Raw genomic sequence first — 15619 nt, forward strand, 5'->3', positions numbered from 1 at the left:
TGTCCCGTGTCCCCTGTCCCGTGTCCCCTGTCCCCTGTCCCGTGTCTCCTGTCCCCTGTCCCCTGTCCCCCGTCCCCTGTCCCGTGTCCCGTGTCCCCTGTCCCGTGTCCCCTGTCCCGTGTCCCGTGTCCCCTGTCCCGTGTCCCCTGTCCCGTGTCCCGTGTCCCCTGTCCCGTGTCCCCTGTCCCCTGTCCCCTGTCCCATGTCCCCTGTCCCTATCCCGTGTCCCGTGTCCCCTGTCCCGTGTCCCCTGTCCCGTGTCCCCTGTCCCGTGTCCCCTGTCCCCTGTCCCCTGTCCCCTGTCCCCTGTCCCGTGTCCCCTGTCCCGTGTCCCCTGTCCTGTCCCGTGTCCCCTGTCCCGCTCCGTGCCGCTGCCGCCGCTGTTCAAAGCGCAATTTGTCTGGCTGGGGCCAATGGCGCGCTGTCCGTCGGGCGTAGCCAATGGCGGCCGAGGCGGCGGAGGCTCAGCCAATGGGCGCGCCGCCCGCAGAGCCCCGGCCAATGGGAGCGCGTTATTCTAATGCGCCTCGTCTTTATCAGAGAAATGTTGGCGCTGCCCGAGCCCAAGTTGAGGGTCCGGGCCGGAGCCGGTGCGGGGTCCCGGGGCCGTTCCCAGGCTGCCCGCGGCCCGGCCCCCGCCCGTGTGCCATTGCCAGCCAGGGRGCCACCGGCCCGGCCCGGCTCGGGGGCCCGTAGTTCCCAGGCCAGTGGGAATGGGCTAGCCATCGCACCTACAGGGTTCCGGGCTCTGAGGGCCGCCCTGGTGCCAGAACCATGGATGCCAACCTGCCGGGCACCTTCCTGCTCAACGGCCCCTCGCTGGGCCCCTTCCCTGAGGCCAAGGCGCCTGTCTGCCAGTACTCAGTGCAGAGCTCTTTCTACAAGCTGGGACACCCGGGGTTGGGYGCCCAGCTGGCTGCTGGCACCCCCCACGGCATCTCCGACATCCTGGGCCGGCCCGCGGCGACACCGAGCAGCAGTCTCCTTCCTGGCTACCCCCACGCGGGCGGACTGAACGGACTGAGCTCCCCGGGCGTCTATTACGGGCCCCAGGTGGGCGCCCTCTCCAAGGCCGGGGGCGAGTACCTGCCGCGGGGACGCAGCTGCTGGGCAGAGGCCGCTCCGGAGTGGCGGGGCAGCCGGCAGTGCCGTAAGTACCGGGGACAGAGCGGCTGGGTGCTGGGTGCTTGGGGCTGCAGGTGCTTTCTCCAGCGCCCGGCAACAGGCACAGCTGGGTGGCCTCAGGACACTGGGAAAGGCCCGAGTGCCGGAGCTGCTGCACCTCAAACTGTCACAGAACTTTTGGCTCAAGGGCGGCGGCAATTCCAATGACCAGTACTAATTCTTCGCCCCCAGGTAGCCACAGCTGGCAAGAACGGGCAGAGCCCTCTGACTCGCAAATCCTCCCGTCCCTCAGGCAGTCTGACTGGGGGTCAGTGCACAGTTTAGGTCAGGGCAGAGGCAGGCAGCATGGCCTGCTCTGGGCTGGCAGCACTTGCCTTCCTGGTGGAGAGCTGGCAGGGGAATCGCAGAGAATGTTGCCGATGTTGCCGCTGTCCCCGAGGGTGGGCGGGATGGGCACACCCACTCTTCAATGGAAAGCCCTGGGTGCAGCCGCTCAGAACCTGCAGCTCTGGTCCCCCTGAGCCCCTTGCAGGTGATGCTTTYGGAGCAGATGGGTTAGGCAGTTCGGCTCTCTGCTTCTGACACAGCTATGAGCCAATGACCAGCTCTGCCTGTCTTTTGTCATGCATCCTGCAAGGTGGGGCATGAGGGCACAGTGTTCCCAGTGACTCTGGGGTCAAGCACTGTTGATAGCAACCCTTAGGCTCTCGCCACAACCACTTAGCACTGTCCTTGATCAGGAGGTGCATAGCCCAGCTCTGGCTCTGTGCGACCTGCACAGTGGGCAGCTCAGCCCTCCTGGGATGGGACTCAAACCCCCAAGGAGGAATATAGTTTTAATTTGGAGAGGAGAAGGTGTGGAGTGAATCTTTGGCCACTTAAGGCTGATAAGTGTGCACAAGGGAAGAGCTGCCCAGAGTTGTGGCTGCCAAGAGCTCACCCACTTCTCTCCTTCTCTCCTGTAGCTCCTGCTCACTTGGCTGACAGCATCCACAAGAAGAAGCACACGCGCCCAACCTTCACGGGGCACCAGATCTTTGCACTGGAGAAGACTTTTGAGCAGACCAAGTACCTGGCAGGTCCGGAAAGAGCACGGCTGGCCTATTCTCTTGGCATGACTGAGTCTCAGGTGAAGGTGAGTATTGGTGCCTCTGTGATGTGGGGTGTACAGTGTGTTGGCAGCTAACTGAGCTGGGCCCGTGGGGCGACAGGTCTGGTTCCAGAACCGACGGACCAAATGGCGGAAGAAGAGTGCCCTGGAGCCCTCCTCATCCTCGCAGCGGGCGGGGGGCTCTGGCGGAGAGCGGGCAGCCTCTGAGACCGAGGATGATGAGTACAACAAGCCCCTGGACCCAGACTCAGACGATGAGAAGATCCGGCTGCTGCTGAGGAAGCACCGTGCAGCCTTCTCGATGCTGGGCTTGGGCACGCCCAGCGGCTGAGCAGCAGCACATCCTGCCCCTCTGGGCTGGGGGTGACTGGCTCAGCACCTCCATCCTGCCCAGGGCTGACTCCTCTCACCAGCAGSTGCCTGCCTGTTGGGATGGAGTGGCTGGCAGCTGGATGGGGAGCATGGCTTTCAGGGCTGGGAGCAGCACACATGGGTAGTGTCAGGTATAGCCATGTTATCAGCGTTGATGAAATAAAGGTCCCAGTCGAGTCCCAGCACTTGTTTCGTGGGCATGCTGTCCAGGGTGGCCTTGTGAGGCTGGGCTGGAGAAGGGCTGGGGATAGGATGTGTGGGGCAGGGTCTGCATGCCAGACAGGGGAAGGGGCCATGCTGTGGTGCTGTGTGTGGAGCAGGAAGACCCCAGAGGAATAGGGGAGCCCTGGAGATTTTCCCAGGGTTTTCTCTGGTTCGGGTGTGTACCAGCAGAAAGAGGTGCTGGTTCAAAAGTCACACTTTGGGGCCTCTTACTGGAAGCTCTTAGCAGCAAATAAATATCATTTATCTTAACAGTGTGAGTGAGAGCCCATTCACCTGTCGGGGCTGCGGGATTGATGTGGCATCAATAGCCCCAGTGTGTTTGCCTGCCAGCCTGTTGGCTCCCCCATGCTCTGTGCTGCACCCCTGTGCAATGGGGGCTGCACATGCAGACACACACGTGTGTGCACATGGGGCTGCACATACAGACACACACGTGTGTGCACATGGGGCTGCACATACAGACACACGTGTGTGTGCACATGGGGCTGCACATACAGACACGTGTGTGTGCACATGGGGCTGCACATACAGACACACACGTGTGTGCACATGGGACTGCACATACAGACACACACGTGTGTGCACATGGGGCTGCACATACAGACACGTGTGTGTGCACATGGGGCTGCACATACAGACACACACGTGTGTGCACATGGGACTGCACATACAGACACACACGTGTGTGCACATGGGGCTGCACATACAGACACGTGTGTGTGCACATGGGGCTGCACATACAGACACACACGTGTGTGCACATGGGACTGCACACCCCTGCTCTGGCTCCCCATGGCTCACCAGTGGCACAGCAGCTCTGGGTGCTGTCCAGGGCCAGCCATCCTCAGCTGCAGAGGTGGCCGCAGGGGCTGTGGCTGGCACGGGCACAGCGCTGGGGCCAGGCAAGCTCAGCAGTTGTTCAGCTAAGAGCCAGCTAAGTGCTGGCCAGGTGTGAGCAAACACGTAGGCTGTGTCTTGGAAGGAAATCAATGGGAGATAAGGTCCTGATTAGCAGCATGGCACAGGCACGGAAGGGGCAGAGCGGGGCGGGGGAAGGCACTACCTGTGACAGGCTGGTGGCCARGTCCGTGCCTGGGGCTGCTGAAGCTCCCGAACCACTGGGACTTTTCAGTGACCCTAAACACCAGCCCTGTGTGGGGCTGAAGATCGTTGCTGTACATCCCACCAAGGCCCACACTTGGCTCCAAGCCCTCTCCAATCTGTCACCGGGCTGTGGATGCTTTGCGAGGAGCCCTGACTGCTCGGTGCCACTTTTCCAGGGCTGAGGGGAYTACTTTCCCTGTAGAGGTCTCTGTCCAGCCCCTGCAGTGAGCATGGGGTTTGTAAAGCTGCCCCCTCAGTCCTGCAGCTCCTCCGTGGGACAGAGCCAAGGGTGTGGGATGGCACGGGCATGGGGCTGCTGGCAGCACTCAAGAGACACATCCCTGTCTGTGGACAGAGCCAGTGCTCAGCACGAGCAGGTTCCACATGCTGGGAGAAGCGAGGGGCTGCTGGTGGGATATTTTTTAAACATTTTCTAAACTGCCCAGCTTGGCTGACAATTTTTAATGTACTAACTGCCTGGTCCAGTGAGCTGATTAATTGGTGCTGTGGAGATCAATACAAAACAGAAAATTAAAACAATTTTAAAGTGATTAAGTAGTTTAACACCTGTCTGATGCCACGTCAGGGCCGGGAGACAAATAAAGCAGGTGGCAAAGGGCCTGCTGTAGGCAGGGAGACTGACAAATGGCCGCTGCAGCCGGGCTGCCGAGTGCATCCCATGCTGAGACAGGAGCAGGAGCAGTGCTGGCCCGTGCRGGACCAAACCCTCCTGCTGCCCACGCTGCCACTGCGGCTCCTGCAGTGCCACTGCCRTTTGCTGCTGCAGCACAGGCTCCTCTCCCGTGCTGGGTCAGGACAGGAGCGGTGCCAGCGGCTGTGCCCGCGCTGTGCCCGCTGCCAGGCAGCCTCTGAGAGCACGGGCAGGCCAGCCTGGCAGGCAGATGGATAGCAGCTCCGCTTCAATTCTGCATCCCTTTTCTCCCAGACAAACCCCGTCGGATTTTCATAAATCAAAGCGCCACACTGTTTAATAAAAATTTATTGACTTACAAGTGATTATTTATCAAAAGGCCATTAATAGCGGCTCCGGGAATGATGTGCTACTGGGTGGTGCGTGGAGACTAATAGCAAATCAATGCCAGCATCCAGGCAGAATGCATATGAGGGCTCCTGGCCCCACTGGGGTGCACGGCTGCTGCAGCCCCAGCCAGCAGCTCCTACCCCGTGGGCCACCCAGTGCTCCCCCCCTGGTTATTTATCGCTTACAAATGAAATGATCGATACTTTTAATCTAGAGCTAAATTTATTAACTTTCTCATCGTAGAGAGACATATTGACTGGGGGCATGGGGTGGAAGAGCCGAGGAAAGATGGATGTGTGCTTCCTAACCTGTCCAGCCAGTCGCTTGCCTGCTGTGGAGCATCCTGGACGCTGCTGGGGATGGTCCCTGAGCACAGCAGGGTGGCTGCAGGTCCTGCAAAGCTGAGGAGAGCTCTGCACATCAGCACRGCAGCAGGGACAGGGGAGCCAACTGCAGGCAGGAAACTTGTGGGCACCTGCAGCTGGGTCCAAGCATGGCAGGGAGGGGGGAGGCCTGGGGTCTTCAGCAATGCCTGGAGGAAATGTCAGTCCTTCTCCCAGAGAGGAGAGCTCCTGGGGGCACAGCCCTTGAGAATCCTCAGGAGCAGCTGCTGAATGGGGGACAAGTGCAGAAGAGCCTGGAGAGGCTGCCTGGGCAGCAGGGACTGGCAGGCAGCAATGTCCACGTCCCCAGCACAGAGCTGTGTCCCCAGCAGTGGTTTGGCACATGGTGAAAGGTCATGACAGCACCCAGGAGCTTGGCACTGCCCGGGCACCCCATGGCCCACGGTGGCTCCCTCTAAGCTGGCCAGACCACAGCAAGGTGCAGGGGTCAGTGTCCAAATGGCCCCAGAGCGAGKGAAAAGCTCTGCAAGACTTGGGGCCAGAGCAGCAAAGTTCCATCAGGCAAACAGGAAATAAAACCACAGGAAAATTCAGATTTAAGGCTACTTACACTGAACAGCTGTTCTTACCCGGGGTAGCAGATGCCCTCCCCAACAAACAACACTTGAGGTAAAAAGGAGGCACTTAGGTAACTGCCTTCTCCAGAGTGCTAGAAAATGCAGGCAGGCTTCGGCGAAAGCAGTGAAACAGCTCTTGCTTATAATAGCAGAGAACCCGGTTTAAGTGCTCAAGTTTGTAGGAATGTAAGGAAAATGGGGAAGTACATGGGATAAATGCTGAAATGCAAGTTGTTTTACTAAATAATTTACTTGCAGAGCAGAAACGGGGCACTATCTCCAGCACTAAATTTCAGTTTTCTTGCAACAAGTTGATACTATCCATGTGTGTGTTGGTGCAGGACAAGATCAGATCCCACTGTTTCCCTCAGCAGACATTTGAAAAGGGATTTGCAGCCCCAGCCATGAAGTCTCGGACTCTCCTCCACACCCTGGGCTCCCACTACAGCACACACAGATTCCTCAGGAGACCCAGCTGCCACTCCAGTGACACCGGGCTCCCTGCAGGGGACAGAGGAGGTTTCCAAAGGAGGATGATCCTCACTGCCTCAGGAGCAGCGAAGAGGCTCTTACTCAGACCCTGCAGAACCAACAGTCTGSGGCACAGGAAGGTGGCAAAAGATTTCTCCTGATAGTGGATTTGGAAATGGCCTGAGAGACCATATTCTGCTCCTAAGGGGTTTATGCCACACACAGGGGGCACAGGTTCACGAGGACTTCCTTGGCTGTCAAGGCAGCCAACTTCAGCACAGTTCATCAGCTTTTGTGCTGTGGGAGACTTGTGACTGACACACATGCACATCACACCAGTCCTTCCTCGGGGCTGGACACATCAGATGGAAGCACATGACACTGTAAGAGTTTCATTTAATATTGCCCCTGCAAGGGGCTTCACTGTAACAGGAACGAGAAGGCATCTTTGCCAGGAGCTGCCAAGGGCCTAAAGACTCCAGACAGTAACAGTGCCTCCAGGAAACAACAGCCAGAGGATGAAGGAGCAAGTCCAAGCAGCTCTGGAATAGCCAAGTCCAAAGATTGAGAGTTGCTCCAGACAAGCCCTGGTTGGTGCTGGAGGCAGAGGGCTTTGGCCACKGTGGCAGTGCTGGAGGCAGCAGACTCACGAGCGGCTCCGGTCTTCGTGGYTGCCTACAATCATTTTGCTGTAGAGTTTCTGTTGCTCCTCCTTGAATGCATCTTTCACCTTCTCCCTTTTCAGTCCTCCATCCCTGGGGAGAGAGTCACGTCAGAGGGGCTGCAGGCAGGCACCACCTTTGGCTGGGATTGCTCAGGGCTGCCCCTGTAGCACATGCTGCCAGGGCACACYGCAGACCACCCGACCCCAAAGGGCATCACTTTCTTACCTGGTTCTGCCAGGAGCTGCCCACAGCTCTGCACTGTGCTCTAAAGAGCAGCTCTGCCAGAAACAGGAACTACTCTGATACCACTACAGGAGGCTGACTGCCTGCCTCCCAGGCTCTGAGACTTCAGTGCCTGGCAAAGGAACTGCCAAGCTGGACACACCTTGCTGAGCASAAACAGCTCAAACCCAGGGCGTCCCCAAGCAAGCTACAACCACAGAACAAAGCCCTGATGCCCAGCACACAGAAGCAGCTTTGGTCCCCAGYACAAAAGAACATTCCTCCACAGGCCTGCTCGACCCTAGGCAAGACACACGTGAAGCTCTACAGCCCACGAGCACGTGCCAGGACCAAGAAGAAAGGAACTCTGGCACCAGGAAAAGCCTGCATGGACTCACCAGAGCAGATCCACAAGGCCCCCTTGCCTGGCAATGGCTGACTTCACTCGATTGGCGAACTGCACTGCATCCTCTTCAGGCTGTGGCAAAGTAAAACTGTTCAGCAGGAGCAAAGGGCCAAACAGGAACGTGATCAGACAGGCTGGGTTCACCTTACTGACCTGTCTGGTCATTGGGGGCAGGTACCAGACACTGCAGACAATGGCCCAGCTGGTCATCATCCTGAGGAGGTAGGTCACCATGCCATACTTGCTGCTGTTCCAAAAGGCATCTCCAAACTGTGGGTCATACTATAAAGGCAGAAGAGTTCCTGGAGGTCAGGCAGAGGTTGCACTCTCTCTGAGGCTGCACTTCCACCCCAAGCTTGGCTACAGGTCAGCTCTCCCAAGGCACTACACCRAGTGACCTTGGCTTTCCTGTGCCCTCAGACCAGGCTGGACAGAGATACAGAGGGACAGACAGACTTGTGCCTTAAGAAAGTTGCCTTCTCATACCTTGATGGCTACAGGGTAAACTGTGGCTCCGATTTCAAAGCTCCCCTTTTTGAACATCATCACAGATGTGTTGTTGATGCATGTTCCTGTAAGAGGCAAGCACAATCTTAACTTTCCTCTGCAATTCAGTTCAGAAGTCTAAAGTACAGGCTTAAGGGCAGGGCCACAGGAACTCAGCAACTCTCCCCTAACTCTCAGTCCAAGCCCTGTTCTCTGTGTGCACAGAAYGGGTCACCAGGACATCATCTATGACTCCTGCATTCTGAGCTCAGTCAGCTCTAAAGATGTCCCTTTTGTCCCAGTGAAGGGGTCAGGCCCTTGGCTGTGTAAGAAGGAAGGGAACAGAGATGCGGTGCCATCTCAAGGTACCCTCTCCACCTGGTGCTTGTCTGGCCTGGTTGCACTCACCTTCTGGAAAAATAAGAATAGGCAATTTGCTTTTGTCCTGGACATGTTCTGTGAGCCTAAAAAGAAAAGTGTCAAAAATTAGCAGAGGGAACAAAAGCTCTCACTAGCAATGCACACAGTGTAAGAGTCCTTGGCCTGCAGTCACCAGGGACTCTCAGGGTGCCAACAAGAGGGGAACAATCTCCCAGCACCCACGAGGTCATGCAGTGCCCTGCTCCCCCAGCCCCGTCCCTGGGCAGTGACTGTCACACCTTCTGGCCACGAGGTGACGATCCTTGACCTCWGAACGCTCGAACCACACGTGGGGACAAGCTTTCACCATGGCTCTCTGTATCACACCCATGAGGCCTCCATGGATCTGCCCCACCTGAACAGGGCAAGAGCACACAAGTTACAAGAGCTGGGCACACATGAAAGTCAAGGCAGCACTSAGTTTCACAGCCAAACTGAGGTTCATCTTCCTACGCTACCCTGTAAAGGCTAAGAGGCCAAGTCCCTGGCTCTGACTTGAAGGACAGATACAGCAAACCTCAAGTGCTTTTCCCATTGCAGGAGRTCCAGCTGGGGAAGCACTCTGCTCTTCCAACAACAGCAAAGCCTAGAGTTCCTGCAAAGCTGTGCCCGCAGACCATTGGCCCCCCAAGTTCCAGGCTGAGCTTGCACAAGAGCCATGCACAAGAGAGTGGGACAGTTCCCTGCCATGTGATGCAGGGAGAAGTAGTTCTGCATGTTCMAAGGGTTCCTGCTGCCCCACACAAGGTTTGCTGCCCCTCCATGCAGGAGCCAGGTCCTGGCAGGCAGGGGGTTCCTCACCATGGCGTAGTAGCCATCGCTGGCCAGGATGATCACATCAATGGGAGAGGTGTGGTTGGCCACACAGATGCCTCCATTCCGGGGTCTGTTTTCTCTGAACGCAGAACAAAGGGAGAGGTGAGGAGAGAGAAAGGGAGCCTGGGCCTGCCCAAGGGCTGGCATGCAGCAGCCAGGCCTTACCGGTCGTGGTAGGTGATGATGGCTGTCAGGGCCCGCACGCAGATGCGGTAACACATCAGGTGAACGTGTTTGCTCAGGAAATCCTTGCACCTGCAGCTCAGACAGAGACCGTTACTGCCCATCCTACAAGCTCCCCGTGACAGCAGCACTGCACCCAGCTGCCCCAGGCTGGGAGATCCAGCCAAGCCTTCAGGTCTGTGCCACAGAAACACAGCAYGTCCTGGCCTTTGCCATCAGCTTATGATCACTAATTCTTAACTCATGAGAATGAAATTTTGGCCTTTGCTCTTTTCCATTATTACTCCTTTCAGAGGCCAGGGCTGAGYGCTCCACCACAGACTTAGTGCTCACATCTAGGCCCTTTGTGYAAAATTACAGGGTGTCCATTCCTGAGAAGCCACAGCTGCCAGGACCACCTGCTGTGTCTGCAGGTGGCAGAACAGAAGGCCTTGCAGGAAAATTTCAGGATTTTCAGGTCTTAAACCGCACGGAGTGCTCCCCATCTGCTCTTCCCTCAAAGATGAACTCACCTTCCATTTGGCAAATACCCCACCACCGTGGTACCAGTCACCAACAAGCTGATGCCAGTAAATGCCAGGGCTATCCTGCAGAAAGAGGGACAGTCCAAGCTGGCAAAGCAGGCCAGCAGCAGCGTGTGCAGGCAGGCCCTGGGCAGCACTCACCGGAGAGGCAGAAGGAAGCAGTAGCGGATGAGCACGCCGAGCCCCCAGAGCACGGTCAGGCGCAGGCTGATGTACTGGAAGTTGTAGTTGGTCCTGCTGAGCAGGTTCCAGGACTCCAGCTCTTCAGCTGAGAACCTTTTGGTCACTTCATCATCCATGATGGTCTCAATGCCTTTGCGGCAGAAATAGAAGATATCTGAGAGCTCAAACTCAGGGGTGTCCAGGGCTTTGCCACTGCCACTCCGCCGCATCTCCTTGATCTCCTCTTCCAGTGACGTTGGCTCCTTTGCAATGATACCTGCAACAGCCAYAGGCAGCTCTGAGCAAAGTGGGACTTGCCTGTTCAAAGAGAGACAAAAGCCAAGGCCCTTCCTCACCTGCCCTACTCAGGATCCCCTTCCCTTCTCCAGTCCAGACAGGCATAAACCAGTACCACCCACTATCTAGAAATGAAGCACTCCTGGGCTGCTTTCCTATCCTTCTTTTGAAACAGAGCTCTCCAGAACTTCCTCCAACCCATCTCCATCCCAGCAGACCTCAGCTGCTCGGAGACACCTGCTTTACCCCACCTCCCCAAGGGAATTTGAARTCCCCGTGTAGCCATGCAGGGCAGGATCTCACCATTGACATAGGGCTTGTACAACGGATGGTTCTTCTCCTTGGCACCACGCTCTATTCTCAGTGTGGCCCACTGCAAGACACACAGGACAACCAAGATTTGCAAGGCCTGTAGCTCCACATTGTACTGACTGCTCTACAGTTGACTTCCAGGAAGGACCACGGCTCAGGGGAGAAGATGGGTGCTGTTTTTCAACCCTTGTTTCTTCCAAAGTCAAAGCAGAGACTGTGTTTTCAGGTTGCTGCTGAAAACATCAGGCTGATGATGGGATGGAAACCTTTCCCTCTGAGTCAGCTAATGGCTGCTGCTTCTCAGCTCAGCARTCTGCCCTAAACAGCAGCAGCAAGCACCCTCAGACAGCTGGTTGCCAAATCCTGTGCCAGGACTACTTGTTCTCTCAGCTTATTTTCAAGGGCACCAGCAAAAGTGCAGGCTGGATTTCTGTGCAGTTTTTCTGCCTGCCCTCCAAGTAACCTTTTTAGCCTGTAATTCCTCGGCATCATGTAGGTCTGGAAGGACAAGCTTCTGAAGGAGGAGTACTTGTGTACAACATGCTGATCTGTGAAGAAGGAAAAGTTGCTGGGAACTCCTGGCATCCCGATCTCAGCCCATGGCAGCACGAGATCAGGAGGCAGCGGTGAGGGAATACTCACTGCATACAGAGTGTCCCTCTCATCTCACAGCTGCCTCTGCCAGAAGTGAACTGCAGCATTGCAGAAGGTTGCCTAAATACTGCCATCCCAAAGACAGGAGAGGAGCTCTGACCTCACAGGAACTAAGCAGCCCATGGAGAAGGCATTCCTTGCAAGGCCAGCACATCTCCATCCTAATTCCCCAGCAGCACAGCAGWGCCACTGCCAGCCAGGCCCCACACCTCGGGCTGGGCTGTGTCCCACAAACTCTGCCCCACGCTGCCCCTCTGGTTCCTAGCACTGCCCTCAAGAGCTGGGAAAATATTCTGGGTAAATAAGAACCCTCCAAAATACAATTCTGAATGATCAAACTTAGTGAGTGGATTTTCCACCAAATCAGTGACCAGCTGTGCATGAATGCTCCTCTATCCCACCAAGATTCTTTAATAAAAGCTGAATTAGACTTCCCAGTCTTTTCAGAAAAAATAGTTCAAAACACCAATATAGGTGTTGAGAATAAATGTTCCTGAATTGAAGGAAGGAAAGAAAGAAGAAAACAACATGAAAAGTTCCATTTGAAACCATTTTTTGGCATGCTTCAGTCAGTAAATTTGTAGTCAGGTCTTCAGATATCTGTGTTAATGAAGCCTCTCACAAAGCCCAGGGTCTTCCCATTCACCCCAGGCTTTTGGGAGGACTCAGGGTTTAAAAAGCTGAGTACTGTGAGCTCCAGGGCTGTCTTCCCAAGCGAGCCAGTACAGGGGACAAGCAGTACTGTTCCAACAGCAGCAGCAGTACCACACATCCTTTGGCAGCATCAACTCCACATTTAAGAGCCTAAAACCTTCCTAGCAAGCACTTTCCCTTTCACCTGGGCTGCCATGGTAGGGTGGTGCASGTTTTACCTACTACTCAGTAGATGTAAGTCTGTCCTGGTCAGGGACTTGCTTCAAGAGGTGTTGGCTCAGAGACAGGCCWTAAAATTAGTCCAGCAAAGGCAGGCAAGGAAACAGCATGAGACCAAGCTGGAAAATTCCACTGGGTCTCTCTGTGCCAAGAGGGTCGGCAAGGGCTGCTGTYGTCCTCCAGAGTGGCAGTACAGACACAGCTCAGCAGGTGACACTCCAGGACAGAAGCAATGTTGAGAGCTCTGGGTTCTGGCTGCAGAGCACTCAGGGCTTGCAGGATGAGAGTCCTGCCTTATCTCCTGTTTTTGCTTCATCCAGATGTGTCCTGGAGAAGAGCAATCTGCTGGCTACAGCCTGGTTCCTCCATATCACACCTTACATCAAGCTGTACCAGAACTCTGCCTTGCCTGGGACAGGAACCCCTCCAAGCTACCCCTCAGACCCTGTTGCACCCGTGCCAAACGCCAAGCCTTGCCAGACTATTTCTTTACTTGAAGACTTACTAGATTAATTACAGGAAAAAAAMCAGCCCAAAACAGCAGTCTTGTAAATTGTACTAGGCTGAGATGAGCCGAACAGGTCATCTGGCACCAGCATGACATAGACAGCCCAACTTTCCACTCCAGTCACCCACAATGCTCTCCTGAGGCAAAAGCCCCTCTTCCTGCCACGACCATGCTTGGATAAACCYCTGCAAACACACACAACATTCTGAAAACATGACTTACCTGAAAAATCTTTAATAAAGTTTTCATGTAAACCTTGCGAATGCCAAAGGAGACTCCAAAAATTGCTGGCACGATGATGAAAACCAGAAGCAGAGTGAAGAGGACAGTTATGGAAATCCCCAAGAGATTAACCACCAGGCTGTCAAAGGGGAGCAGGAAGAACATGGTGAAGGGCCCAGGCAAGGCTGGTGCCCTGCAGCCAGACACAAGGGCTGCTTGCAGCAGTGAACCAGTCCTCCTGTTACTCAGTCTCACACAGGCACCGAGGCTGCAGCCTGCTCACAGACCCCATTCCAAAGTTCTCATCCTTTTGGGGCGCTGACAGAGGGAACGCACCAGGCTCAGGGGGAGCACTTGGGAAGAGAAGCCAACAGTCTGCCAGGAGCTCAGTGAGTTCAGATGGCGCAGGCCAAAGAGCTCAGAGCAGATGGTGCCCACGCTGCTTTGTCCACAGGCATGTGCTGGGCACGGCAGTGACACAAGTGCAGGAATGGATCCCCTCCCAGGCTGCCACTGAGCAAGTCCTGCCGTGGGGCAGCTTGTGGAGAAGCTGGCAGCAGAATCCYCTCCTGGCTGCTGAGAGCATTCAAAGTCTCTTCAGAGGGACAAGGTGGAGTCCATCCCTGAGCCTGCATTGGAGGAGATGGAGGGAGTTGGCACTACCGTGTGTGGAGCTATTATTGTTCTCCCCTGCGCGCCTGCACAGGTCCTCGCATGACGCCTGGAACAAGTTTAATTCTGGAGGTCCCTGGCATCCACTCACGCTGAAGGGTCATTACAGACACGAATGAATTCCGTGTCCCTGGAAAGCTTTCAAACAGCAAGTTGGCTTCTTGGCAAACGAGGCACTCACATGCCACCAGCAGCAGTGGAGGAGAGCAACAGAAGTCAGCAGAYTGGAGAGATGTCAGTGCAGAGAAGGTGGCGGGAGGCCAGGGACAGTGGGCTCTGAAACCTGGAAGGCAGTACTTGGGCTGAGGTCACACCATGCAGAGCAGTTCTCGAAACACAGCAAGACTGAGACCAGTACTCTGGATACTGCCKGGCACAATCAGACTCAGGAATCACCTCCTGCTGCCAGTCATCCTCTATTTTCATACCATGCACACCTCAGATGGAGCAGACTCATTCAGAACCACACCTAAGGCACAGGATACTGCAAACAGGTCTCAAGTACAGGGAAGGAGTGACAGAAAACCCCTCCCCATAACAAAGATCTTATCACGTCTGTCATTTCAGGGGCATCTGAGAGCACTGAGGAAGCCAGGTACCTAATTCCTGGGAAAGCATCACTTCCTCTGCTCCTATACATCTCATCCCTAGTGACATGGGGCAGATTTACAAACAGCTCAGGACAGGAAATTAGCCTAAGGGGAGAATTACTGCTGATGATTAGTCAAAGGGGAACTTGACAGGGCACAGGGACCAGTCAAAAGTCACGCAYCCATAGGGCCAACGGTGGCTTGTGACAAAACATGAGTCTGCTCAGGGGAGACTTCCCTCCRGACACCACCTTCACCTGGCTACGGAGTGTCAGCCTGAGGAAGGGATTTATCAGGTACCTGACAAGCACACAGAGCAAAGGCGAGTCTGTAAAGAGCCTCTTGTTCCCGGTCCAGCTGCCGGTTAAACACTGCTATACCATCGATGTTAAGAATATTGTTAGTGCTCCAAAGCCATACGCACAGACCATGTACTGGAGAGGAGCTCGTCAGCCACACGTGCAGCTGCCCATTMTGCTGCAGCTGTCACCCGTAGGAACTCCCGATGGCAAACTGGTCAGACCGGGCCCCGAGCCGCCGTGAGGGACTCAGCGCTGCTCCAGTGCCCGAGTCACCCGCACGGCGGATTCCACGTGTGCTGCAGGGCTGCCCGCGGGCTCCCGGCGGCTCGGGGCTGGCAGCGGCCCGTCCGCACCGCCCGGGGCCGGGGCACAGCCGGGGAGGCACGGACAGGGAGGAACAACCGGGGCACAGCCGGGAACAAGGCACGGCCGGGAAGGGACAGCCAGGGAGGCAGAGCCGGGGCACGGCCGCGGAGGAACGGCCGGGGAGGCACAGCCGGGGAGGCACAGCCAGGGAGACACAGACGGGAACGCACAACCGGGGAGGCCCGGCCGGCACCGACCGCAGCCGCATCGCTTCTTTGGGGCTGCAGCGCCCGAGCAGCGCCCGCCCGCTCGGGACAGCGGCGTAACGGCCCGCCTGGGGCCGGGGATGGCGAGGGCCGCCCTCAGCTGCTCCCCGGGATCGCGGCCCGCTCGGGGCTCGGCCTTGCCCGCGACCTTCGTCCTCGGTGCGCGCGGGGGCGGCGCGGGGACACTGCGGCGTGGCCGCACCGCGCTCGGGAGGCCGCGGCCCGGGCAGAACCGTGTGCGGGCGGCCCGGGCCCCGTCGGGCGCACCGGCCTCGCCGGTGGAGCCCGGGCCCGTGCGGGGCGGGAGGGGAGCGGGGAGCGC

At 56.6% G+C, this 15619-nt stretch overlaps 2 protein-coding genes across 2 annotated transcripts; one reads left to right on the top strand and one right to left on the bottom strand.

Annotated features, from left to right (window-relative positions):
* Nucleotides 1-568: 568 nt before the first annotated feature.
* Nucleotides 569-3002, top strand: NKX6-3 (NK6 homeobox 3). Its single transcript, XM_057384501.1, has 3 exons — nucleotides 569-1150; nucleotides 2091-2260; nucleotides 2337-3002. Exons 1-3 carry the CDS (start codon nucleotides 775-777, stop codon nucleotides 2565-2567), a joined length of 777 nt encoding a protein of 258 aa, XP_057240484.1. The 5' UTR covers nucleotides 569-774; the 3' UTR covers nucleotides 2568-3002.
* A 1918-nt stretch (nucleotides 3003-4920) lies between these two features.
* Nucleotides 4921-15073, bottom strand: GPAT4 (glycerol-3-phosphate acyltransferase 4). Its single transcript, XM_057384500.1, has 12 exons — nucleotides 13162-15073; nucleotides 10896-10965; nucleotides 10275-10572; nucleotides 10122-10196; nucleotides 9592-9681; nucleotides 9412-9505; nucleotides 8850-8965; nucleotides 8599-8654; nucleotides 8191-8276; nucleotides 7858-7986; nucleotides 7697-7776; nucleotides 4921-7166 (listed from the first exon to the last, which is right to left on the bottom strand). The coding sequence occupies exons 1-12, from the start codon at nucleotides 13324-13326 to the stop codon at nucleotides 7058-7060; spliced, it is 1368 nt and encodes a 455-aa protein (XP_057240483.1). The 5' UTR covers nucleotides 13327-15073; the 3' UTR covers nucleotides 4921-7057.
* Between the last annotated feature and the right edge of the window lie 546 nt (nucleotides 15074-15619).

This window comes from Malurus melanocephalus, unplaced genomic scaffold, assembly GCF_030028575.1.
Source record: "Malurus melanocephalus ecotype Western Australia unplaced genomic scaffold, MMel_1.1 scaffold_712, whole genome shotgun sequence".
Taxonomy (NCBI): Eukaryota; Metazoa; Chordata; class Aves; order Passeriformes; family Maluridae; genus Malurus; species Malurus melanocephalus.